The sequence below is a fragment of the Colobus angolensis genome, unplaced genomic scaffold, assembly GCF_000951035.1.
Source record: "Colobus angolensis palliatus isolate OR3802 unplaced genomic scaffold, Cang.pa_1.0 Scaffold116, whole genome shotgun sequence".
Taxonomy (NCBI): Eukaryota; Metazoa; Chordata; class Mammalia; order Primates; family Cercopithecidae; genus Colobus; species Colobus angolensis.
This window is the reverse complement of record NW_012112697.1, coordinates 277,267-303,553: the sequence shown is the minus strand read 5'-3', so window position 1 is coordinate 303,553 and position 26,287 is coordinate 277,267. Positions and strand designations below refer to the sequence as shown.

Genomic DNA, 26,287 nt, shown 5'->3' with positions numbered 1-26,287 from the left:
GACACAAACAAATGGAAGAACATACCATGCTCATGGATAGGAAGAATCAGTATCGTGAAAATGGCCATACTGCCCAAGGTTACTTATAGATTCAATGCCATCCCCATCAAGCTACCAATGAGTTTCTTCACAGAATTGGAAAAAATTGCTTTAAAGTTCATATGAATTTCCTCTTCTAATGATCTTAATTGTTCTTTACATTCCTGTGCATTGTTACTACATGGGGAAAATTCCTTTCCTTTCCTTCTCACTATGTGCTATGAGTTCTGTTTTCTCTCCCTGTCTCAGAGGAGAGATTTTAAACCAGGTTTTCTACTTAACCTATTCCTTCTCTGAGTCTATTCCTTGGGGAGCTAGAAGGAGCCAAACAGATGTGAGTTCAAATCCTAGCCCTACTACTTACTATCTGTGTAGCCTTGGGCAACACTTAACCCCTTTTTAAGGTCTCAGTCTTGTAATCTGTAAAATGGGCCTAAGGATGCCTGTGATGACTTATATTGTAGCCTGGTAAAGGACATTCATTCAATATATATTTGTCACCTCCCTTCTCCAGACCTCCCTGGTCCTGTTTCTAGTAGCCCCATGCATGAATCCTTTTCTGATTTCCATCTTAGAGCATGCTCAGATGTCATAGGAAGGTCTTTTTTCTTTTTTGAGACAGAGTCTCACTCTATCACTCTGGCTGGAGTGCAATGGCATGATCTTGGCTCACTGCAACCTCTGCCTCCGGAGTTCAAGCGATTCTCCTGCCTTAGCCTCCCGAGTAGCTGAGATTACAGGCGTGCACCACCAGGCCTAATTTTTTTTTCTTTTTTTTTGTATTTTTAGTAGAGACGGGTTTCTTCATGTTGCTCAGCTGGTCTCAAACTCCTGACCTCAAATGATCCGCCTGCCTTGGCCTCCTAAAGTGCTGAGATTACAGGTGTGAACCATCACATTTGGCCAGGAAGGATTCCTTAAACATTGTCCTTTTCCAACATGGAGTCCTCACCTTCCCAGCAGAATTGAGTGTCAGAAGCTCCAAAGCATTAGAACAATTCACTTTGAGTGGAATCCCGTTTATTGGTGGAGGGCCTTCTATTCTTTAGTTATTCATAAACTTTATTTATTTATCTATTTCCACATAGTTTTGGCTCCTGGAAAACTCTGGGCAGGCAGAATACCCTACAAACCATGTACTTTCTTTTATTATCAACTGTTCATCCTTTTTTCTCCCCCCACTGCCAAGCCCATCAATGGAGATGGGATGGGAAATACTTGCTAATTGATTTCAGTATGAAATATGCTAATCCTGTTATAAACTAACACCAGAACCCAAAGCAGTGACACAACCATGTGTCTAAGATGCCTGTGGTAACCATAATCAACACACATCAGATTCACAAAACAAGCATTTTGGTACCTAGCATAGGGCTAGGCACTTACTAGGTGCTTAGCGAGTGTTTGTACCAGAAGTCTATCTTTGGGAATTCATGTTCCCTGATCTCTTAGGATTTCCAGATGGAATCATTCAAATAGTGACTGAGCCAAATTTATAATACCAGGGACACAGGATGTTCAAACTGACGCAGGCTTTTCTAAATCTGAAGTCTTATAAGACCCTACATACTGGTCACCCATGTTTCACACTGAATTTCTATGCCCAGCTCAACCCTTATTATGTCCCATGACAACAGATTCCTTCTATTCCATATTCCCTGTTTGCACAGCATATGTATCCCAACCACATTTGAATGTACTCAGTATTACTAGGAAGGGATGAGGGCTGTTACCTCGGAGAGCAAGAGTCACGGCATCTTCGCCAGTGTAACTGTGGAAGCCTTCATATGCTATTTGGTGGCTCACTTCCCTTTCTGAGCCTCTTGGGAGGTTCAGAGAGATGTTAGATAGATGTTATTTATCATCTAACATATGCCATTTTATTGTATTCTTCTTTAGGCATTTACAAAATCAACCAGGCCAGGAGTTGAAGACCAGCCTGGCCAATATGGCAAAACCCCATCTCTACTAAAAATACAAAAATTAGCCAGGTGTGTTCGTGGGCGCCTGTAATCCCAGCTACTCTGGAAGCTGAGGCATGAGAATCGCTTGAACCTGGGAGGTGGAGGTTGCAGTGAGCCAAGATGGTGCCACTGCACTCCAGTCTGACACCCAGTCGCTCTCTGGGAAAATAGCAAAGGGATATTCCAACAGAAATTCCCTGATTTTCTCCAAGATTTATGTGGGGCTCCTCTACATAGCAAATGTCTGCAGTGCATTTGGGATTAAATTAAATTTTCAGTGTGAAAATCATTTCACAGTCTTTGAGTAACCCTCTGTTCATAAATCAGGAACTCCTGAAATGTTTGTTAAATGAATGAATGAGCTTGTCTTTGAAAAGAATAAAAAAAAAAAAGAATAGCTTGGTTGTAAGGAAGCACCCTTATACCTCCTAGAAAACTCTGAAGCATTCCACATGGGGCACCTTCCCCAGTCCTAGATGTGGTTGATGTACCCCCTCCTGTTCTTCATCCTGTTTTTCTGACCATTGTGAGGGTTCTCAGGGCTTTCTCTGAGACACAGACGGTCTTGTGAATCTGAAGGGCCAATGCAGAGCAGACTGAGGGATTGCTTGACTCAATGTGTTAACCAGGAATCCAGCATATGCGTGCACAAATAAAATGCAGATCCCATAATAAATGTTCTTTCAAGGGTTCTTTGTTAAAGCATAATGTGATCATGGTGTGAATGATGAAATGCATTTCGTTAATGCACTCATTACCATCCAGGAGAGGGGTTGTTTAAAAAACGGTTTGCTGTTGAAAGTTCTGCAACCTCCGATAACTAGATTCATTTTCTAAATATTTCAATCCAGAGAATAAGGAGAGGTTAGACAATCTTTAGGGTTAACTGATAAGCTCAAAAATACTTCTGGAAAATAAATTTCTCTGGGAAGCTTTAACATCCAGAGCACTGGGAAGATGATCAGAGGCTCTGTCTCACTCAGACTCTAACCGTACTTAGCTATATGACTTTGAGCAGGTCAATGAAGCTCTTGGATTTCAGCTTCTTCATATGAAAAATGAGAAAACTGAACTATAAGATGTCCAAGCTCCATTTTAATTTTAAAATTAGAAAATTAAATAATTATACTCATTCTAGTTGTTAGAATGCCTTAAATATGTCCCATTCATTTCCTGCCAACTCGGGGGAAAAAAAGGTTTGAATAAAGGATGGTAATGTTGGTTGTTCCTGAGACAAATTCTCCCCAAACCTGCCTTCCTTTCTATTTTGTTATATTTTATTTTTGTTTGCTTGTTGGGATCACCCTCATTCATGTTTAAAGGGACCTCTTTTCTTTTTCTTTTTCTTTTTTTGTTTTGTTTTTTTGAGATGGAGTTTTGCTCCTGTTGCCCAGGCTGGAGGGCCATAGTGCGATCTCAGCCCACTGCAATCTCCGCCTCCTGGGTTCAAGCAATTCTCCTGTTGAGAGATTTGGACACGCACCACCTAGTCGTACATGGCATGTAATTGCAGAATGGTTTCTGTTCCCAAGGGGTTCACTGCCCAGCTCTTGGTAAAATATTAGCACAGACTAGGGAAATGTCAGGGGCTAAACCATATAGGACTTTGTACCAGAAGAGATGATGACTTTGAGTTATTCCTTCAGTTCATTCATTCATTCTCCAAACATTAAGTCTGGTTTCCCTTGACTGCAGGTCCCACTGAACCATGAACCAAGTCTATCCCATTCGTCAATGTATCCCCAGTGCCTAATGTCATGTGGGATGCTTAGTAAGGACTCCCAGCACCAATTTGTAAAACTAGTGAATAATGCCCTAAGAGAAGCACCTCATCTAGCCTGAGAGGGACCTGAGAGAATCAGCAGGATAGTGGAATATAGCATAGCCTCTGGAATTGGTCAGGGCTGAGTTTAAGACCCAGCTTGAACATTTATCAAGTAATTGCAGAAATTATTTCACTTCCTCAGGTCTGAGTTTCCCGTTCTGTGAAATGGTGATAATAATAATACACAGATAATGGCTTCGAAAATTTGATGACATAGTGCGGGTAAAGTTCTCAGCCTGATGCATGTCAGTCCTCAGCAAATCCTGCAGCATATTAAAGACCCAGACCAGAGTTATGTGCAGTCAGGATTTCCCCTGATCTCCGAGATACCCTGGTACCTGGATTAACATGCAATTGCCCACATTTCATTTTGAGGGAGGAAGGGTTGGTTCCATACTTTTTACTCTGGTCTGATGGGAAAGACATAAATGAAAATTAACTCATGTCAGAGATCTGGTAAAACAAGCAGGCAAGCAAGCAAGCAAGCAAACAAACAAACAAATGGTGTTTCTAAACTCTCCTAAGGACCCTCAAAGGATCAGTCCAGACCTCTTCAAGTTCCCCATCTTCAGGGTGGACAATAAAGGTCAATGCCCAGGCATATAGATACTGTAATGCTATCCATCAGAGGAATATTATGTTTCAATACAATCCATCAGAGAAATACTCTGTTTCACTCAATTGACTCTTCTTACTAAAGCAAAATTGTAACGTGGATTTAAACATTTCCCACCAACATTGAGGTTGAGAGTGTGTCTTGTTATAGACAGAACCAAAAATGTAACCTGAAAATCCAGTTAAGCATACAAGTTCCCTGGCCTGAGGTGCCCATATGGTTACAATATGGGAGCCTACCTTGTGGTTCTTCATAGGCCAAAGTTTGCAAGACAGGTGTCTTTATGAAAATATCCCTAGGCTGGGTGCAGTGGCTCACACCTGTAATCCCAGCCCTTTGGGAGGCTGAGGCGGACGGATCACAGGGTCAGGAGATGGAGACCATCCTGGCTAACACGGTGAAACCCCATCTCTACTAAAAATTAGCCAGGCATGGTCGTGGGCGCCCGTAGTCCCAGCTACTCAGGAGACTGAGGCAAGAAAATGGCGTGAACCCGGGAGGCAGAGCTTGCAGTGAGCAGAGATCCTACCACTGCACTCCAGCCTTGGAAACAGAGCGAGACTCCGCCTCAAAAAAAGAAAAAAATCCCTAAAGCTCAGTTGGTGGTTCAGAGAGGGATGATTGCTACTTCCAGAACTGGAAAAGATCACCCTTTCACCCTTTTATATAATTCCTGATGGGCTTTGCAAACAGAAAGTTGTCTGCACATTGACATTTATCTTTCATTAGCCCCTTGTCCAGTTTTTCCTCTAGGTTTCTGATTATTGAACTCCTAGGTGACCAGCGATTCCTGATTATGTGCCCTTAAGATGGCTCAATGCAGCCTTGGCCACTGAGTATAAGAAAGAGACAGGATGTACCAGCATCTTTGATAAAATGCTGTGTGCCTTCATTTCTAATTCAAAAATTTTATTTTATTTTAAAAAATTGTCTGTGTTGCTATTTGACAGATGATTGACTATTTGGCCAGAATCACAATGCGTTTTCCAATAGTGCTTTTTCAAACAACAGCAACAATATACTTCAATATGGTAGGAATTCCCTCTTTACTCTTGGAATCCTGAGTGAAAACCCTAAGAGCCATACATGAGGCACTTGGCCATGGATTGGACTCTACTAGTTTAATTTCTTTTGAAGTTAGGTCAGAAAGGGGGCTAACATCACTGAACTCATGAACAGCACGCCTCTAACAGGGGCGTGAGTCCCCCCATTTTGCAGAAGGGGAAACAAACTTAGCATAGTTATTTCCCCATAATCCATACTTTTAGTAAATGGCAGAGCCAAGACTCATATTCAAGAGTGCTTGACTTGGGATCCTATGTTCTTTCCATGAAACTATGCTGTCTTCTGCAGAGAAATTTCTGGCATCTAAAGTATGTAACCAGGCAAAAGAAAAGTTGGGAAAGCCTATCCCCTGCTCTTCTCGGGGAAGGAGAGCTTACCAAGGTACTCATCATTTTTCTTTGTTTGAAAGTAAAAGTTTGGCTGGGCACAGTGGCTCACGCCTATAATCCCAGCACTTTGGGAGGCCGAAGTGGGCAGATCACTTGAGATCAGGAGTTCGAGACCAGCCTGGCCAACGTGGTGAAACCCCATCTCTACTAAAAATACAAAAATTAGCCAGGTGTGGTGGTGCTCGCCTGTAATCTCAGCTACTCAGGAGGCTGAGGCAGGAGAATCATTTGAACCTGGGGGGCGGTGGGGATGGAGGTTCCAGTGAGCCGAGATTGCGCCACTGCACTGCACTGGACAACAGAGCAAGACTCTGTCTCAAAAAAAAAAAAAAAAGAAGGTACAAGTTTCCCTGTGATGCTGAGTATAATTGAAGTCTAGTGTATTTGAGGTATGCGGTATTGGCGGTATATTTTACATACAGTGAAATACACAGTTCATAATCTTACAATAGTGTGATTGTTAAAACACAAAAGCATACACTTGGGTAACCACATCCCAATAAAAATGAGAAATGTTTTCATCACACTGAAAGTTCCCTCATATCTCCTTCCTTTTAATAACTTAGGTCTACTTCCTCTCAATGAGCATTTTTCATCCTTGAAGTATTTTTCTAATATCCATGAGTGCGACCAAGTGCACAGTGGAGCCTTAACTACATGTTCCGTAGCCTATACATCATCTTATTAAATGTCCTATTGTCAATGAACTTATAAATGAAAATTCATTATTGTAAGAGCTAAGCCCTATCTGAGGTAATGGGGACAGAGGTGACAGAAGGATGGTTCCTGCCTTCAAAGCAAATAGTGATGGATTTGATTAGGGGTTGAGATGGCTTCCCTGGAGTCAGTGACTTAGTGGCTCAGTCAGCCTGTGGCCACCCACACAGGAAGAACTGGGGTCGCACCACTATTTCCAGATGACCCTGACTGTGGGGGAGAAGATAACCGAGTCATCCTGGGCAGGCTCGACTCAGTTTTAACTTCCTCACTCTTCTGTTGCTCCAGTTGTCCCTCTTGTGAGTGATGAGGGATGTACATTTCAGATCCACTGGGGGGATGTGGCGATTTGAGCATCCTTTGGCGCGCCTGGGGAGGCCAGCCAGAAATGTTTAAATGGGGCTAGATCTGTGCTTTGTAATCATTCAGATGACAGACTGTTCCCTGCGTCTTCACTCAGCTTGATATATCTCTGGAAATGGTGCCAAACTGTTGAGGACTTGGTCTTTCCAGGTAGATGCGTAAGAAAGGAAAGAGCTAGGACCACACGCTGATTGGCCACGTCTCCAGCCAATGAGGAGAGGTCTCGTGGGTAGGTTTGCCCTACTTTAAGGAAAACCCAATCTTACAGAGAAGAACTATCAAAGAAGATGTGAGGTTGCGGGGGGTGTGGGGGGAAGGGGGCGGGTTGGGTTGGGTATAGCCTTGGCCAATTCTCAGTATCCTTTATTTTATGAAAGGAGTCATTATGGAATTCTGTTAATACTGTTAGATCCCCCAGGGCTCATTCGGGACATCTGAAATGGAATTCATTTCGGATAAACTGATTTATAATGAAAACTCCAGCACACACCTGTTCTGTAAAGCAATGTATTACTCATTATGGGATTCTCAGATAACAAGCTTGATCTCGTTACTGTTTAGAAGAATTTCCCTACCTTAGAAAGGGTGACTCTGTGGATAAAATTGAATGCATTCCTTCATTCAGTCATATTTTCCAAACACAGACTGTGTATTAGGTACTGTGGTAAGGTAGCCCCCAACCCCACGGGGCCTGTCACCCAGCATTTAAAGTTGCAGTTAGTAGAGCCTGTCCCAACCTTGAATCTGGGGCTAATAATGTGCCCCTTTTCAGGAGAGGGGGATTGCAGTGGAACACGATCAAAATCTACCTCTTGTCATCAGAGTGTAGTCTTGAGCTAAGATGAGCTCATAGAACTCAAAATTTCCTTTTTTCTAAGCAGGTTGAAATTTACGGCCAGATTTTCCACCTAAGAATTCTCTTTCTGTCTTACATAACTGAACATATCTAGGCCTTTTTCAGGAGGCTTCTTTTGATCTTCTGTTGGGTGTTAACATGATGTTGCTTCAAGGCCTTGCAGAAAGAGGTACACACATAGCTGCGTTTTCACGCGTGGCTCCCTTCCCTGTTCCCTGGGTCCCCTGAGGCCTGCCCCTGCCTAGAGGCTGCAGCAGGGGCAGCCAACAGCACCTGGGTGTGAGGGCATAGTGAACATGGGTGCCCTGCAAACAGATCATCGGCATCTCTTGATTGTTATTTTTTTAGGAAGTTCTGATGGTGACTGGGCAGTATCGACACTTAAGTCACCAAAAGGTACTGTACGGCTTTTTCTAGCTCTTTCGTCCAGGTGTTGTCAAATTTAGCATTAAATAATGAAGGGATAGAGAGTCCTGGTGTCTGTGTGACCTGTGCACATGTGTGTCTGCATAGGGTGGCATCTGCAAGTCCGTCTAAGTTCCAGTGTGTAGGTGTTTGTGTGTGTGTGTACATCTAGCAATTGTTGGACAATGTGCTACCCCTCACTTCCCAATATTTGTTGCCTGATGGAAAACATCACTATGAGAAATCATGCCAGGTAAGGTGAAATGTGTTAATTTTTCTCAGAAAGCTGCAATGGCAAATGGCAAAACACAAGGTAAATTAATGGGGGCGGGGCGGGGGAAGAACACAGGTTCTGAGGGAGAGATAAACTTAATGAAGTTATTGGCCAAGAGTCTTGGGAATGATTAGCCTTTTAGAGAACAGAATGCTATTTTCAGCTTTCCTGGAACAGCGTGGTGAGCAGAGAGGGTTAAGAAGTTGGTCGACTTGAGTCTGTGAGTTCCCAGCTGGGTGACCAGACCAGGTGGCAGCTATCATTAATTAATTAGCTCCCTACTATGTGCCAGAGGACTGGCCCTTTACATCATTTTATCATTTAATTCTCTGATGATAAGGCTGTGTAGGCATTGTCTTCCGCATTTAGAAATGAGGACATGATGTCTAAGTAAGGATAAGTCTTGCTGGTCTAGAGTCATGTGACTGTTCAGTGGTAGAGCTGCAGTTTGAACCTCTGTCAGTCTGGCTCTTATTCTAAGCTATTTTCCACTGGGGTGTAATGGAAGTGGCTCTTTTTAGAATAGACCAGAAACACCCTTCTCTTTATGCTTTGTTGGACTTGGTGGAGAAGTAGCTGACCTAAGGAGGTGGAGGTAGAACTATATATGTATTTGTTTATTTGTTTATTTATTTATGAGATGGAGTCTCACTCTGTCACCCAGGCTGAAGTGCAGTGGTGTGATCTTGGCTCACTGCAACCTCCGCCTCCCAGGTTCAAGTGATTCTCCTGTTTCAGCCTTCTGAGTAGCTGGGATTATAGGCACATGCCACCATGCCCAGATAATTTTTGATATATATATGTGTGTGTGTGTGTGTGTATAGTAGAAATGGGGTTTCACCATGCTGGCCAGGCTGGTCAAAATCCTGACCTCAGATGACCCACCTGCCTTGGCCTCCCAAAGGGCTGGGATCACAGGCATGAGCCACCACACCCGGCTGGTAGAACCGTTTAATGAGCTTGAACTGGGGAAAATTAGGAGGCATTGCAGGGATATAAGCAAGAAACTGGTGTATTAGTCCGTTTTAATGCTGCTGATAAAGACACACCCAAGACTGGGCAATTTACTAAAGAACAAGGTTTATTGGACTCACAGTTCCACGTGACTGGGGAAACCTCACAATCAAGGCAGAAGGCAAGGAGGAGCAAGTCACATCTTATGTGGATAGCAGAGAGAGCGCTTGTGTAGGGAAAGTCCCATTTTTAAAACCATCCAAACTTGTGAGACTCATTCCTATCACAAGAAGAGTGCAGGAAAGACCCACTTCCATGATTCAGTCCTCTCCCACCAGGTTCCTCCCACAACACGTGGGAACTGTGGGAGTTACAATTCAAGGTGAGATTTGGGTGGGAGACAGCCAAACCATATAAACAGTCATGGCCATTTTTTTTTTTTTTGCCCTCTCAAAAGATTATTCTGGCTTCTAAGTGGAGACTGGATTAGGGGAGTGTGGACTATAGTTGCAGACACCCACTGGAAGGCTCTTGCAGGTGGGTGGTGACCTGCACTGGGGTGGGTAGAGGACGGAGAGAAGAAAATGGAGTGGAAGGATCATTGAGAGTCTGCAAAACGTACTGAGTGAGGAGGAGGAGGAGGGACCATGAGACCAATGGCTCTCACGTTGTAACCAGCTTGAGCACGCATCAGCATCACTCGGAAGGTTGTTACAAACCCAGATTCCTGGGCCTCACCCAGGAGCACCTGATTCACTAAGCCTTGGATGGGGTCTGAGGAGTGGAACTGCTAACAGGTCCCAAGGTGATGCTGATGCTACAGGTCTGGGACCATACTGTGAAAATGACTGCAGTCAAGATATCTTTCGGGGGAAACTAACACTCTGTGATTTGTTCTCCAGATATCTTTTTGTAAGTTGAAGGTTCTGAAGAGGAGAGTTTGACCTGGGCCCCAGAGGCTCGGAAACATCCTGAGTTGTTGCAGGGAGGAGAGTGCATTCTATTCCCTCATTGGGAAAGAGAGCTTTACATCAGTGTGTTTAATGAGAATCCCCTGACTACCTGGCTGTTGCCTTGAGAGAGACATTTTTGGGTTTTGCATTAGATAATAAGTATTCACATGTCAAAGTCCATTTTTAGAAACGCAAACAATTTGGAACATGACAGACCTACTAATTTGAGGCATTAACTTTTTTTTCCCTCCCTGTGAAAAACAAAGCCATTATGATCCCTGTGATGGCATTTGGAGGCAGTCTGCATTTCTGTCCTTATATCATCTTTTTGTCGTCTGATGCATTTGGAACGTATTTCAGGATAGGTTAAAAGCAGGGAGCTGTTTTCTCTCCAAACCAGGCTAACTTCACCTGTCCTGCTAAAGGCACCTTTATCCTGCCTTGTTCGGGGAGAGGAAAAGGGGTCCCAGTGAGAACCAATTTCCTCTGGGGTCATTGGTCTGCCTCTAGTGTTCTCTACTCAACCTCTAGACCCAGACTCTAGATGAGGTATGGTAGCAAGGTTGGGGAGTTTGTATGCCCCCACCTTCCACATTCTGTCACTTTCTTAAAAGGGGGAGACAGGCCAGGCGTGGTGTCTCATGCCTGTAATCCCAGCACATTGGGAGGCTGAGGCAGGCAGATCACCTGAGGTCAGGAGTTTGAAACCAGCCTGGCCAACATGGTGAAACCCTGTCTCTACTAAAAATACCAAAATTAGCCAGGCATGGTGGCACGTGCCTGTAGTCCCAGCTACTCAGGAGGCTGAGGCAGGAGAATTGCTTGAACCCGGGAGGTGGAGGTTGCAGTGAGCCGATATCATGCCACCGCACTCCAGCCTGGGTGGCAGAGCGAGACTCTGTCACAAAAAAAAAAAAGAGACAAGTTGGATATGATGGGCTTAGACTCAGACACACATGGGTTCCAATACAGGCACCATCATTTGCTAGTCTTGTTATCTTCAACCTCTCTGATCCCCTATTTTCTGATCTGCAAAGTGGAGACCATCATGTCACCTCCCTCCTAGCTTGTTGTGAAATAAGATGTTTAAAACACGTGTCACAGTACCTGGCATAGGGAAAGTAATAAATGCATGCAGGTTACGACTGGTATTAGTAGTACTGTTATTATCAGGTGAGCAAATTAAAGTCTGTGAAAAGCCTGTGGTAATAAATACTGGTGAACTCTTTTTAACCCACCATTTCCCAAACACTTTTGACATCTGATCGCTTTGCTCTTAAGGAAAACCAGTGAGCATCTTAACATTCAGTGGCATTAATGTTGCTGGGAACCCACTTTGGGAACATAGGGCATGGGCAGAGAAGTAGGCAGAGGTGCAGGTGTCACTGGGGAGCAGGGGGTGTCACTGGGGGAGATGGGAAAAGGAAGTAGCTGTCAAGAAGAAAGGACAAGGTCCTTGAAGAGACAAGTTTCTTACTGCCACCTGCATTGAAAATCACTCCCTTTGGAGTGTGTCTGCCAGGACAGGAAATGGTAAACATCATACTAGTTGGTATGATTTATTTTTCACTACATAGGGCTTCCCATGCAAGTTGCCCCCTAGTGGCCACTGCTATTGATCCTCCCACACCCAGCCTTGGCAACACTTGTCACACCTGTTTAAAATCCACCCTGGAAGACACCGTCTCAAGCCCAGCAGGCTGTCTTAATCGAGATGAAGCCATGTCTTTGGAAATCTGTTTATTTTGCAAACAGAATCTTTGAACTTAAGTCCAGTGCCACAGCAAGGCAATCAAATTAGGAGAAACTGCCAGCATAGACTGCAATGTAATCTCTCTGCTTCTCACTAGAATTGTTCTGGGTTCCCTTTTCCAAGCTACACACATGCTCCACACTCCCATTTCTACCATTGCTCCAATAGAGGAAATCAGAGAATCTAGTCTCTGTAGGTTTTGCATGGGGCTTGGCTTGGTGTATAAAAAAAAAAAAAAATAGGTGCTAAATAAGAGTAAAAGAGGCCAGTACTCACAAAGTCTCCATTTATCTCTGCTTTGGAGATAGCTCTTAGTCATCCTGATGGAGTCTTTCAGAAAGAAATACACTTCACTAGGCCGGGTGTGGTGGCTCATGCCTGTAATCCCAGCACTTTGGGAGGCCGAGGTGAGCAGATCACTTGAGGTCAGGAGTTTGAGACCATCCTGGCTAACATGGAGAAACCTCATCTCTACTAAAAGTACAAAAATTAGCTGGGTACAGTGGCATGTGCCTATAGTCCCAGCTGGGAGCCTGTAGTCCCACCTAGGAGGCTGAGGCAAGAGAATTGCTTGAACCCCAGAGGCGGAGGCTGCAGTAAGCCAAGAACATGCCACTACAGTCCAGCCTGGGTGACAGAGCAAGACTCTGTCAAAAAAAAGAGAGAGAGAGAGAGAAGGAAGGAAGGAAGGGAAGGAAGGAAGGAAGGAAGGAAGGAAGGAAGGAAGGAAGGAAGGAAGGAAGGAAGGAAGGGAAGGAAAGGAAAGGAAGAAGGAAGGAAGGACACTTCACTTAGCTTTTCTGCTTTTATATATGAGGAAACTGGGGTTTTCTAAGACCAAAAAAGAAAACTACATCACAACAGGGCCGGAGTCCAGACCTCAAAGAGGGGCTTGAGGACTTGACCCAGAATCACTGGAGATGCTTGTTACAAATGTGGATCCTGGGCCCACTCGCTCCTAAGGAATTTGAACATCCAAGTGTCGTGTCCCACTGTATTCATTTTAAAAATGCACCTCCTGGGTACTTCTTATGTACATTAGAGTTTAGACCTAGCTTTTCCTAATCCGCCACCCTAGATGCAATCGCAGTTTGCAACACAGCATCAGTTTATGTACCGGCGTTCTTCCCAATATATTTTTGCTGTTTGCTGAAATAAAACTGTTTTCTTAGTGGTGATTTGAGCTGGGGCCACAGCTGGACGGTAACAGCACTGGAAGTGGATAGTCTTGGGTTTGGTTTCTTGCTCTGCCGCTTTTTGGCAGTGACAGAGTAATTTGGCAACCAAAATATTAAACATCTCTTGGCCTTAGTTCCTTCATCTGTCACATGGAAAGAATGATATTGCCTGCCATGTCTCTTTAAGAGGGTTTAAATGAGACAATGTAGATAAAATGGCTAAACCAGTGTCTAGCCCATAGTAGATACTCAGTACATGCTAGTTCTTTCTTTCTTCTAAGAAAATTGACTTAGCCCAATGAGAAATGCTCATGCAGAAGGCACAAGACAGTAGACAGTGTGCAATAGGGTTACAGTTCCATTGGAGTGCATGCATCCTATAGACCATCCCAGGGGAGGGAACACCCACCTAAAGGCAGCTTTAAAACATTAACTTCATGAAATTCAGGCTTTTGCAATTTCCTGATTTTCGTTATTGGTTTGGTCATGAGCCGCCGGGTGCAAAGCAGATGGAAGACAGGAGGGTGATGTGAGGTGAAGTTTTTTAATAAAAATCAAATCCCACTCGCTCCTGAGTTCAGTCCCCTTTGAAAAGCACACAGCAAGCACTGGGGTTTCGATGAGCTTCCTTGGGAATACATAGGGCATGAAATGAATGCACAGAGAGGGTTCATCTGGTTTGCAGAAATGCTCTTGCATCAGGATTGCAATAAACATTTGACTAGTTTGGCCATGTGTCCTTCCGAGGCTAACCCAGCCAGATCCTGTTCATTCCAAAGCCATCTTGCATGACGCCCACACTACACACAGTAGGCACTCAACATACATTTTGTTAATAAATTATTAAATGAAACTGGGCATAGATGTTCAAAGGAAATTTTGTCTTTCCTGAAAAGGCACTGGGAAATGAGAATCAACCAGAGGCAAGTCTGGAAACCTGTATTCTAGACCCAATATTGGTTTATCCATGTGACAGTCTTTGAGCTCAGTATATAACAGATACTAAAGTTTCCTCTCCTGAAAAATGGAAAGCTTGAGACTATAAATTTTTTTGCCCCCTGGGCCTCTATAAGTAAATATCCCAGGCTTTGCTCTGATTAGCTTACTTTGTCATGTGCCCACCTCTAAACAAATTTGTAGGAGGACAAAGAAATGGAGAATGACTGGGGCATGGGGAAGTGGAGGGATATGACGTCCAAACCACATGGATTAAGAATAGGAGAGAGGCTTTGGGAGGCCGAGGTGGACAGATCACCTGAGATCAGGAGTTCAAGACCAGCCTGGCCAACAGAGTTGGTAAAACCCCAACTCTACAAAAATGCAAAAATTAGCTGGGCATGATAGTGGGTGCCTGTAATCTCAGCTACTCAGGAAGCTGAGCAGGAGAATCACTTGAACCCAGGAGGTCGAGGTTGCAGTGAGCCAAGATCACACCATTGCACTCCAGCCTGGGTGACAGAGTGAGACGCCATCTCAAAAAAAAAAAAAAAAAAGAAAAGAAAAAAAAGAATAGGAAAGAGATGCATCTCACATGAAAACTGGGGGCTCTTCTTGGAAGTATGGTGAGTGAATGATTGGTATTTGTATCAGTCAGCTACTGCCACAATAACACTGTGTAACAAATAACCTCAAATCTCACAGCTTAAAATGTATTTAGTCCAGCATTTATTTAGATCAGGAGTCTATATGCCAGTGATTTCTGCTGATGTGGGAGGTTCTTCTTATCTCAGGTGATTTCACCCATCTCTTCTGGGAGTTGGTTGGATGCTGGCTGATCTAGGCTGGTTTTAACTGGAACAACTTGGGTGAATTGACTCTGCTCCATGTGCCTCATCCTCAAATAAGGCAGCCCAGACATGGTCTCATGAGGGTGGCAGAGGTACAAGAGAGAAATTCAAACCAGCAAGCACTTCTCCAAATGCCTGTATGTCTCATGTCTACTAACATCTCTTAGTCACATGGAACAGAGTGTGGATACGGAGAAGGTCAAAGAATTGATTCATGCATTAATCTAACATAGGATCCCAAATCTCATAATTATCTACATTGACATGGTCCCAGGAAACTACAGCCAAGAGGAAGGTGACAAAGTCGGACTTAGAATTCTTTCCCTTAATTTGCTTCATTTAGAAAACCGCCAGTTGTATGAAATTTCACCAGCTGGGAGGATGATTGGAAGACAGACCAAGCAATGAATTTCTGAAAAAAAAAAAAAAATCTCTATAGAGCAGCAATGCACAGGAAGGCAGTGTGTGGACACAGTTCTATCCAGGACCCTGCGTGGGAATCAGGGGGAGGGGATCTGTGGTCAGCTATGGCTGGAGCATGAGCCTGTCCGCCTTTGTCCAGTAGCCTTTCAGAAGATGTTGACTGTACAGCAGGACTGCCTAAGTGAAGAGAGAAAGGGCCTGAGGTTTCAGAGGGTTCCTGGCAGCCACAACAAAGGGGACCCATGGTACAGGCTGGACAGCTTTGGTACAAAGCCCAGGCCAGGGGCTGTGTTAGAATTCTCCCTAGCAAAGGCTCCCTCCTCACTTGGATTGATAGTTTGCCTATATATGAGATTTTAGAAAAAAAAAATTACAGTACCACCGCCTGTCGGGAGCCTTCAGGATTAAGACTAAAAAAGGGCCAGGCTCCTGGATGCCCTTTCTGGTTTTCTGTCTTGGAGCAGTATGGCTTTGGGAATGATATGGTGCCCTGCAGGGAGGGCCAGATGCCCCGTGCTTCTTTGGGACCTGGTTCATGTGCAGCTTCCCCTACTTGTGTCTCTGTAGCAAGGCCCGGAGGCAGGTGAAATGCAGCTAATTTGCCATAAAGGCAAATCTTCCCATCTCCTCCCTGGTCCTCTCCTGCTTAGGAAACTCAGGCTTTTTTTCCTACCTTTCTTGTTTCTGTCTGCTGAGACAGCCTCTGGAACCTGCACAGCTTTATACCATGTAGTTCAAAAGAAGAGAGAAATACCTGGACTTTAAAAAAAAAAAAACAAAAAACCACGAACTCTTTCCCTTTTACTTTTTAATTCAGCTTGTGAAGAAGAAGAAAGCAGAGACCCAGAAAATGGTCCTATATAAGTTAAAGTAAATGCTGTTTCACAGTACCCAAAGGTCCCACAAATACCGTGCTTAAAAGAAATAAGTATTTCTTTTTTTAACAGCTTTATTGAGATGTGATTCACCTATCATACAATTCACCCATATAAAGTGTAAAATCCAGTGGTTTTCAGAATGTTCACAGAATTGTGCAACCATCATTACAGTCAATATTAGAACATTTTCCTCACCCCAAAAAGAAACTCTGTAACCATTAGTAGACATTTTCCATCTCTCACTGTCTTAGCAGTCCTCTCCCAGCTAACCCTTGGTTCAAGCAATGATTTGCCTATTTTGTGTCTTTATATATTTGCCTATTTTGGATATAGCTGTCTCATGTAATAGACCTGTATTAGTTGGTTTCCATGCTGCTAATAAAGACATACCTGAGACTCGGTAATTTACAAAGGAAAGAGGTTTAATGGACTCACAGTTCCACATGGCTGGGGAGGCCTCACAATCATGGTAGAAGGCCAGGGGGATCGCACAACACGTCTTACCTGGCAGCAGGCAAGAGAGCATGTGGAGGGGAACTCCCTATTATAAAACGGTCAGATCTCATTAGACCTATTCACTATCACGAGAACAGCACAGGGAAAATCCACCCCCATGATTCAGTTGCCTCCCACCAGGTCCCTCCCATGACACGTGGGAATCATTACAATTCAAGGTGAGATTTGGGTGGGGACACAGCCCAACCATATCACGACCCAAGGAGAGTAGTCCAGGTTGCTGGGCACTGTACTCCAAGTGCTCACTCCGGGACCCAGGTTCCTCCAAGCTTGTTGCACTATGACTCTTACCATCTTGTCCTCATCGGCATTGTTATAGTTGGTGGCTGTCACTGCATATTTCTGGCCTGGGGGAAGAGGAAAGAGAGGAGCCCCAGAACAAGTTTCTTTTTTTTAAAGCAAGTCAGGTAAAGCAGAAGTTGGACACATCACTTTTGCTGTTACTTCATTGGTGGGAGATCAGTTTCATGGCCAAATGTAGCTTCCAAGAAGGCTGGTAAATCTAGTTCCAAGTTGAGTGACCATGTATCCAAGAAAAAAAAGGTAGAATAAATCCGATCTGGGAGATAAGTAGCAGTCAGCTACAGCATTTTCTCTGATGGGAATATACATTTCAGGAAATGTACCACGCACTGCATATAACGTTCTGAGTTTTTACAAGCCTTGTCTCATTTACTTCTATACTGCACTCCACAAGGCATATTTTATTATCCTAATTTTATAATCTTTATATTTTCTGATGATGACAGAAATAGCAGCTACTACCCTTTGAATACCTGCTATGAGGCAATGACATTGGCCTTTTTCAGGATGCAAGGTACTCTACATGATTCTCTTCAATACTCTCCATCCCCAGGTCATATAGGCCTGGTTATTTTAGTTTCAATTTTATAGGTGAAGCTTAGAGATTTGAATTCAGATCCATCTGCTGTCAAAGTTTATACTCTTTCTTCCATATGGTAAAGAAGATTTTTAGTCACAAAAGTCAGACATGCCTAGGTGCAGTGGCTCAAGCCTGTAATCCCAGTACTTTGGGAGGCTGAGGCGGGAGGATTGCTTGAGCTCAGGAGTTTGAGACAAGCCTGGACAACATAGTGAGAACCCCTTCTCTACAAAAATGAAAACAAAAATAGCCAGGCATGGTGCTGCATGGCTATAGTCCTAGATTCTCAGGAGGCTGAGGTGGGAGGATCACTTGAACCCAGGAGATCAAGGCTGTAGTGAGCTCTGATCATGCCACTGCACTCCAGCCTGGGTAACAGAGTGAGATGTGCGTACTTCCAAACTTTGTTATCTGTCATATAAAACTGGTGCATTGAATCCTTCAAATTCCCAGCCATATTAACTCCTGTTTCCTTCTCAACATTCCCAGATCTCATTGTCTTGTCTTTCAAGACTGGGGGTTCTACCCTAGCTTTCAAGAACTTAGTGTAGAATTCAAAACCAACACATTGGTTCTTTGTCATCATTTATATCAGTCTGTTCTCATGCTCTGTAACAGACTGAGATGTGGTAATTTATAAAGGAAAGAGTTGTGATGGACTCACAGTTCCACATGGCTGGGGAGGCCTCACAATCGTGGTGGAAGGCAAGGAAGAGCACAGCACGGCAAAAGCCCACCTCCGTGATTCGATGACCTTCCACTGGGTCCCTCCGACAATGTGTGGGGATTATTACAATTCAAGGTGAGATTTGGGTGGGGACGCAGAGCCAAACCATATCATCACTGAAAGTGAAGGGATAGACTGGATGCAGTGGTTCATGCCTGTAATCCCAGCACTTTGGGAGGCTGAGGCAGGTGGATCACAAGGTCAGGAGTTTGAGATCAGCCTGGCCAACATGGTGAAACCCCCTCTCTACTAAAAGTATGAAAATTAGCTGGGTGTGGTGGTGGGGGACTGTAATCCCAGCTACTTGGGAGGCTGAGGCAGGAGAATTGCTTGAATCCAGGAGGTGGATATTGCAGTGAGCAGAGATTGCACCACTGCACTACAGCCTAGGCGATAGAGCTAGACTCAGTCTCAAAAAAACAAAAAAACAAAAATGAAACAAAACAAAAAGGGAAGGGGTAGTGGAAGCACAAGGACAAGAAAATTTGATTAAACTCTCAAAATACAATCTCACTACATTGTCATGGAGGGAATCAGTGGGATATGGCATGAAAAGCCCAGGAAACCACATCAACCTCAATAGTTCAGAGGACAAACTGAATGAGAAAACACATGCAAAGCTCCTGATGAGTGCCTGGACTGGAGTGATGGTGAAGAAACCTCAGTCTCAGTTCTCACTTCCATCATTAGTCTACAGCTCTATTTAATCCAGTCCTGTTATAGGAAACCAACTTTCTGTCTGTGACTAGCCAGTACTCCAGCCAATGTCCACATAACTCAGAGGATGCTAGATCCCTGCCTCTTGTAATGCAGTAGCCAACCTGGCAGGGAGTCTCACATCACCCCCAGCTCTCCCCGCCTACCCCACCTTAAGGAAGAAAAAGATAAACATATTTTGCCTCGATGGCAAATTTCTGGGCTTTGTTAGGGAAGAAAAAGATAAACATATTTTGCCTTGATGGCAAATTTCTGGGCTTTGTTAAACTTTTGGCTGTGACATCTTGATGTTTTCTCTTGAGAATATGATATTTACACGTCTGCCCCAATCCCTGATATTTTGAGAGGAAGAATCAAGAAGAGTGTTTTCCCTGCATAACTCTCAACCCATCCACCACATTCTTTAGTTTTGAAGGAATATTTTCCTGAAGATAGATCCTTGTCAAAGGAGTAATATTCATTTTTCATTGCAGGCAACGTAGAATGCCTACGATGCAATATTCTACACAGCAGGCAAAAGCCTCTATAAATATTGAGTCTGATGGTCATAAATTCAGGCAGTGGAGCCACGTGTCCTGGATTTAAGTCTCAGCTCCATTTTTCGGACAAACTGTCAAAGCGCTCTGAGCCACAGTTTCCCACTTATAAAATAAGACCAATGGTAACACCTACCTCGTTAGGATGTTGAGAGTATTGAAGAGGGTAGCAAATGTAAATTCCTGGTGAAGGCAGTAGCGTAGAACACACACTTAAGAAAGGTGAGCAATTACTCAGTTTGCCATTGACAAGAGTGGGGAAATAGGAAGTCCCTGTCGATACTCAGACTTCTGATACCTAAACAGTCTCTTTAATCGATCCCTGCCTCCTTCACCTGACTTTATTCTACCTCCCTCCCCCGAGCTAGGTCTCCTAAAGAGTATTCAGGTCTCTGCACATTGTCATACAGGAAGATGGATCCTAGTTCACCTGTCTGAGAAATAAAAGCACTTAACCCGAGCTCCAGGCCTTCAGTCCCTGTAAAGAACAGATCATTCAGTCTTCAGTGATACAGACTGAATGACCAGGAGATGAAACATCCTGCCCGTTTCTCATATTTCGTGGACTGTCATTGGAATTGGAATATCATCGGTGCTTTCCTTCTTTCATCACATGCATATTATTGCACCCCTCCTGTGTGCCAGGTACTGGGCTGGATGTTGAGGATAAAGCAGTGAGCAGAACAAATACAACCTCTGCCCTAAGTGGAGCTTTATATTCTGGTAAAGAGAGACAGAGCATACACAAGTAACCAAAAAAGATACCTTTATATATTAATATGGCCTATGAACATATTAAAATAGGGAGAGGTCGTCAGAGCCATGGGTGGGAGTGTCTTCTTTTGGTATTAGGAGGGTTTTTCAGGTGGTAGCCTTTGGTCGCAGGTCCAGAGGGCAGGAAGGAGTATTTAAGCAGTGGAAACAGCAGGGATGAGGTCCAAAGGCCCTGAGATGGTGACAAGCTTGGTGTGTTCAGGAATAGAAAGGAATCTCATGTATGGTGGAATAGTACCCCCCTAAATCCATGTCCACTCGGAACGTGAGGCTGGGAATGCACATGGAAATAGAGTCTTTGCAGAGGTCATCAAGTTGAGGATATATTGAATTAATGTGGGCCCTAATCCAGTGGCTGATATCCTTATAAGAAGGGAGAAATTTGGACACATACACACACACACACACACACACACACACACACACACACACACGGAAAATGGCCACGTGAAACCTAAGGCAGAGATTGAAATGATGTAACTTCCAAGGCAAGAGATGCCAAGGATTGCCAGCAACCACCAGAAACTAGAAGAGGCAAGAATGGATCCTCTGGTGGAGCCTTCAGAGGGAGCATGGCCCAGCCAACTTCTGGCCTTTGGAGCTGCAAGAGAATGTATTTCTGTTGTTTTAAGCCATCAAGTTTGTGGTACTTTGTGATGGCAGCTTTAAGAAACGAACACACCCGGTGATGGGTTCACAATAGGTATGGAGGAGAGGAGGGTGCACAGGTAGCCAGAGTCCAGGTCAAACAGACCTCAGGCACCATTGCAAGGAATTTGGATTTTATTAAGTATAATGGGAAGATGAATGGCTGCCTTTTGTCATACCCTTGAGCCAAAGGCAGAAACCGATGAGGAAATGTGAAAGCTTTGGTTGGGGCATTGCTTACCAGGTGAAACCCATCACCTGTGACCCAAGATGATTACCAAGCAAGAATGAGTGGTAGGAACCCCTCCCTAAGATATCTTTGCCTCAAGGAAAGGAGGTAGGTGGGAGGCTGCCTGCTGAGACCCTCAGATGTGCAGCTTGTTTTGGAAACTGGTTATTACCTTGATGTTCTCCCTTTCCACGGCAGCCAGGCTCCATCCTGCCCCGCACCTGTACAAGTGTCTGCTGCTAATTAACAGAGAGACAGATGGAGGAAGGTATAGTTTAATTTTACAGCCCCAGTTTCTTCAAGGCAATTAGGTTCATTGGAAGGAAAGCACCTTTTTCTTTCTTCTTCTTCTTTTGTAAATGAAGAAAAATCAAACGGGAGAGGGCCAGTGTTGTTGAAAGGCTCACACATCTGTTTTCTGGTCAGTTTGTCAGCCATCTGCCCATGAGGTACCGGGGCTGATTAGGTTAATGCATTTATTAATGGGGCTTGCAAGACTATTCAATGAATCTGTTATTTTTTTCACAAGGAGCTTTTTAATATACTGAGACAGGGGCCACACTGCACAAAGCCAAGAGTGGCTAGATAAGCACTTCTTTCCCCTCACCTGGCTCCAAACCAGAGGGAAACAGAAACATTATGAAAACAGGGTTTCATGAAAACTGCACTTCCAGGTAATGGAAATGATTCATCCATCTAACCGCTAACCACCTCCTTGTTGAAATAATCTTGAAAATATCTCTTTGGAGGATAGTTTCATGCACCAGGCACCAGTTCGGTGCCTACACTGCACTTCTCTAAGAGAACACCTGAGTCCTAGGGCGGGAGAATCGTTCGTTAAATGAATAGGCATGAATGATATAATCTTGCCTATAGGACATTAGATGGCCTGAGGACCCCTTGCCTTCTTCATTCTACAACTCAGATATCCTTTCAGGTTCTTGGAACTACTTAGCTCCTTCTCACCTCAAAGCTTTTGCAAATGCTGTCATGTATCAGTTATTAACTGCTGCATAACAAATGACTCCAAATCTTGGTTGCTTAGCATAGCAACTATTCATTGAGATCATAATTCTGGGACAATGGGGAAGTTCTTCTTGTTTGGGCTGGATTGGCTCCTCTCAGTTGGGTTTTCTTGGTATCTGGCTCTGCTGTTAGGTGGCTGATGGTCTAGGATGGCCTTACTGAACATAATACAGTTAGCAGTCGGTTGGTTGTGGTGAACAGGGGTAACTGGCCTTTGGGTTTCTCATCCTCCAGAAGTCTAGCGGCTCCCTTCTTCACATGGAGTCAGATTTCTAGGGTCTTAGAGTAGAAGTTGCTAGAATCTACTGGTCCAAGCCCACCATAATGCCAGGCCATATTCAAGGCATGGGGAAATAGACTCCACTTCTTGATGGTAAGAGCTGCAAAGTATTTTGGCCATTCTTGCAATTTGCCACATGTTTCTTCATGTGGGTTGCTCTTTCTGTTACTCTTCACCTTCTGATCTCAGCTTAAAGAGCTCTTTCTCAAGAGGCAGGATGAATGCCTGCCTCCCTAGTAGAATGTGTATCCCAGGATGGCAGGAACCATGTCTGTTTCTGTTTCCGATTGTCTTTCATATTTCAGGTATCCAGCATATGATGGGTACCTGTTTGATGAATAACTAAATGATTCAACAAACAGCTCAAAGACTGCAGCATGGACAATGGATTGGAGGAGATGAAACAAGGCCGGGAGGCCAGTGTGGTTACTGAAGGAGAACAATGTTCAAAGGGGGTAGGAGAAAAGGAATAGGTTGAGGAAGTATTTGTTAGATATAGCTGGAAGGACTTGTTGGTTTGACAGTTGTGCTGCAAGAGAAGAAGAGAATGAAGTCAACCATTGCTCCCAAGTTTCTGGCTTAAGTGGCTAAGGGGTGGGTAGTCCCATGTGAGAGATAAGGAAGAGGCTGAAGAACAGATCTGAGTAATTTTGCTGGGTTGAGGCATGGCCACCTTAGTTACAGAAAAGGAGTCCTGATCTAGACCCCAAGAGAGGGTTCTTGGATCTCAGGCAAGAAAGAATTCAGGGTGAGTCCATAGAGTAAAGTGAAAGTAAGTTCAGTAAGAAAGTAGAGGAATAAAAGAATGGCTACTCCATAGACAGAGCAGCCCTGAGGGCTGCTGGTTGCCCATTTTTATGGTTATTTATTGATGATATGCTAAAGAAGGGGTGGATTATTTATGCCTCCCCTTTTTCGACCATACAGGATAACTTCCTGATACTGCCATGACATTTGTAAACTGTCATGGCGCTGGTGGGAGTGTAGCAGTGAGGACGACCAGAGGTCACTCCCATGGCCATTTTGGTTTTGGTGGGTTTTGGTCAGCTTCTTTACTGCAACCTGTTTTGTCAGCAAAGCCTTTATGACCTGTGTCTTGTGCCAGTCTTCTTTCTCATCCTGTGACTAAGAATGCCTTAACCATCTGGGAATGCAGCCCAGTAGGTCACAGCCTCACTTTACCCAGCCCCTATTCAAGATGGGGTTGCTCTGGTTCACACGCCTATGGCAGCTGTCCTGCAAGAGAAGACGAGTGTGAAGTCAACCATTGCTCCCAAGTTTCTGGCTTAAATGGCTAAGGGGTGGGTTGTCTGATGTGAGAGATAACAAAGAGGCTAAAGAACAGATCTGAGTAATGTTTCTGGGTTCAGGCATGGCTACCTTGGGCCAGAGATGCTGGTGAATCCAGGAGGTAATGACATATAAATTTTGATGTCGAAGGGGGAAAGTTTGAGTATTCTTCTATTGAAGTTTCATGGCACTGGAAATCTAGAACTTTCCTCCAAAAGGCAGGAAGATGGGTTCTAGTCCCAGCTCTAATATTAACTTGTGCTACCTTAAACAATTTATGACATTTCAGGAATGTGTGATCCTCACAGCCTTAGCAGATTCCAAGATTCCTTTTGGCTTTGACATTCCATACCTTCAGGTAGCCCTCGAATTTAAAGAGGAACTTTCTGTTGAAAGACTTTATCAGTCGGAGCTATTTGTATTACAAGGGATATAAACTCAAATATTAGAGCTGGGACTAGAACCCATCTTCCTGCCTTTTGCAGGAAAGTTCTAGATTTTATACATAGCAAGTTAATATGTGGCTTCCTGGGGTGTGCCTTGGGCAGTAGTCTGAGTGGAGGCCACGCTAGCCAGGAAAGAGTGCTGTGATCAATGAATGATATCTAGCATAGACACGGAGTCAGAAACGGGGACATGGTTTTGTTTCAGTCCTGAAACCAAAGGTTTCCCTCTATGGTCTTTCAAATAATGTTGATTGAATGTAGGTTCTACTCTGGCTCAGCCATTAGCTCTGGGTAACCTTCGTTTAATCATTTTATATGCCAGAGCTTGACAGTTTCCTTATTTGTCAAGCAGCAGTAATAGTCCCCATCTTTTCTACCTTCATTGTTGAAAGGATCTAATGAGAAACGAAGCACAGAGCCCTGTAAGGAGCAGAATCAGATACAAAGATGCAAAGGAGAATCAGAAACAGATATGGTTCCTGCCCTGCTGGGGTGGACATTCTAGTAGGGAGGCGGGCATTCTTTAACCTTTATGTAAATTCACCTTTGTGACACTGTGAGATCCGGACATGTGGATGAAAGAGCAAATACTTCTCATCTCCTGAGAGATGAAAGTTCAAAATTTTATTGCTAATGAATTAATTTTAAAAGTGTAGATAATCTTATAATAAAAAAATTCAGAAATAAATAAAATAAAAGGAGGTCTCATAAAATTGTCAAATAAAAATCACATAAGAAAAGAGTCAGCAAACCACCATGGCACATGTATAGCTATGTAACAAACCTGCATGTTCTGCACATGTATCCCCAGAGCTTAAAGTATAACTTAAAAAGAAGAAAAGAAAGTGTCGATGAAAAGAGTCAAACTCTGTCAAATACTTGAAGAGATTTATTCTGAGCCAAATAGGAGTGAGCATGACCTGTGACACAGCCCTCAGGAGTCCTGAGAACATGTGCCCAGGGTGGTTGGGCTGCAGCTTGGTTTTATACCTTTTAGGGAGGTGTGAGAAATCAATCAAATACATTTGAGAAATATGCAGGTTTGGTCCAGAAAAATGGGACAATTCGAAGCGGGGGATTGGGGTGGGGGGGAGCTTCAAGGCTATAGGTAAATGTAAACATTTTGTGGTTGACAGTTGGTTGAGTCTAAAGACCTGGGATCGATAGAAAGGGAATGTTCAGGTGAAGATAAAAGATTATAGAGACCAAGGTTCTTTTGAAGTCTTATAGTGGCTGCCCTTAGAGACAATGGATGACAAATGTTTCCTATTCAGACTTTTAAAAGGTGCTAGACTCTCATTTAATCACTTCAGGATTGGGAGGGCCTGGAAGAAAAAGATCTAGCTATGATAATAGAGCTCCTTTACAGATGTAGGTTTTACCCCACAAAAAAATGTCTTTTCAGGGCCATTTCAAAATACGACAAAAAAACATGTTTGGGGGTAAAATATTTTGATTTTCTTCTTTGTCATGTAATGTTGTACCAGAGTCAGATAGGAAAGTAAGTCACGATATATAGGGTTAAATAAAACCCATCTGATGAGAATTTATGGTTTGTTGGGTGTGACTCCCAGACACCTTAGACAGAAATTTGGGCAAGATAAGAAAAAATCAGAGCTTAGTCCTCAGAAGAAAGAAAGACAGAGAAAGAGAAGTAAAAATGAAGGAAGAGAGGGAGGGAGGAAGAAAGAGAGAGAGGTAGAAGGAAGGAAGGAAGGAAGGAAGGAAGGAAGGAAGGAAGGAAGGATGGATGGAAGGAAGGAAGGAAGGAAGGGG

General features: G+C 43.8%; 1 protein-coding gene across 1 annotated transcript in view; it reads left to right on the top strand.

Moving 5' to 3' along the window:
* SHISA9 (shisa family member 9) overlaps window positions 1–26,287 on the top strand; it is a 335,176-nt gene that overhangs the window by 306,278 nt on the left and 2,611 nt on the right. The window contains exon 4 of the mRNA XM_011961495.1: window positions 8,183–8,230. Within this exon, the coding sequence (XP_011816885.1) occupies window positions 8,183–8,230 (48 nt within the window). The remainder of the gene's footprint in view (window positions 1–8,182; window positions 8,231–26,287) is intronic.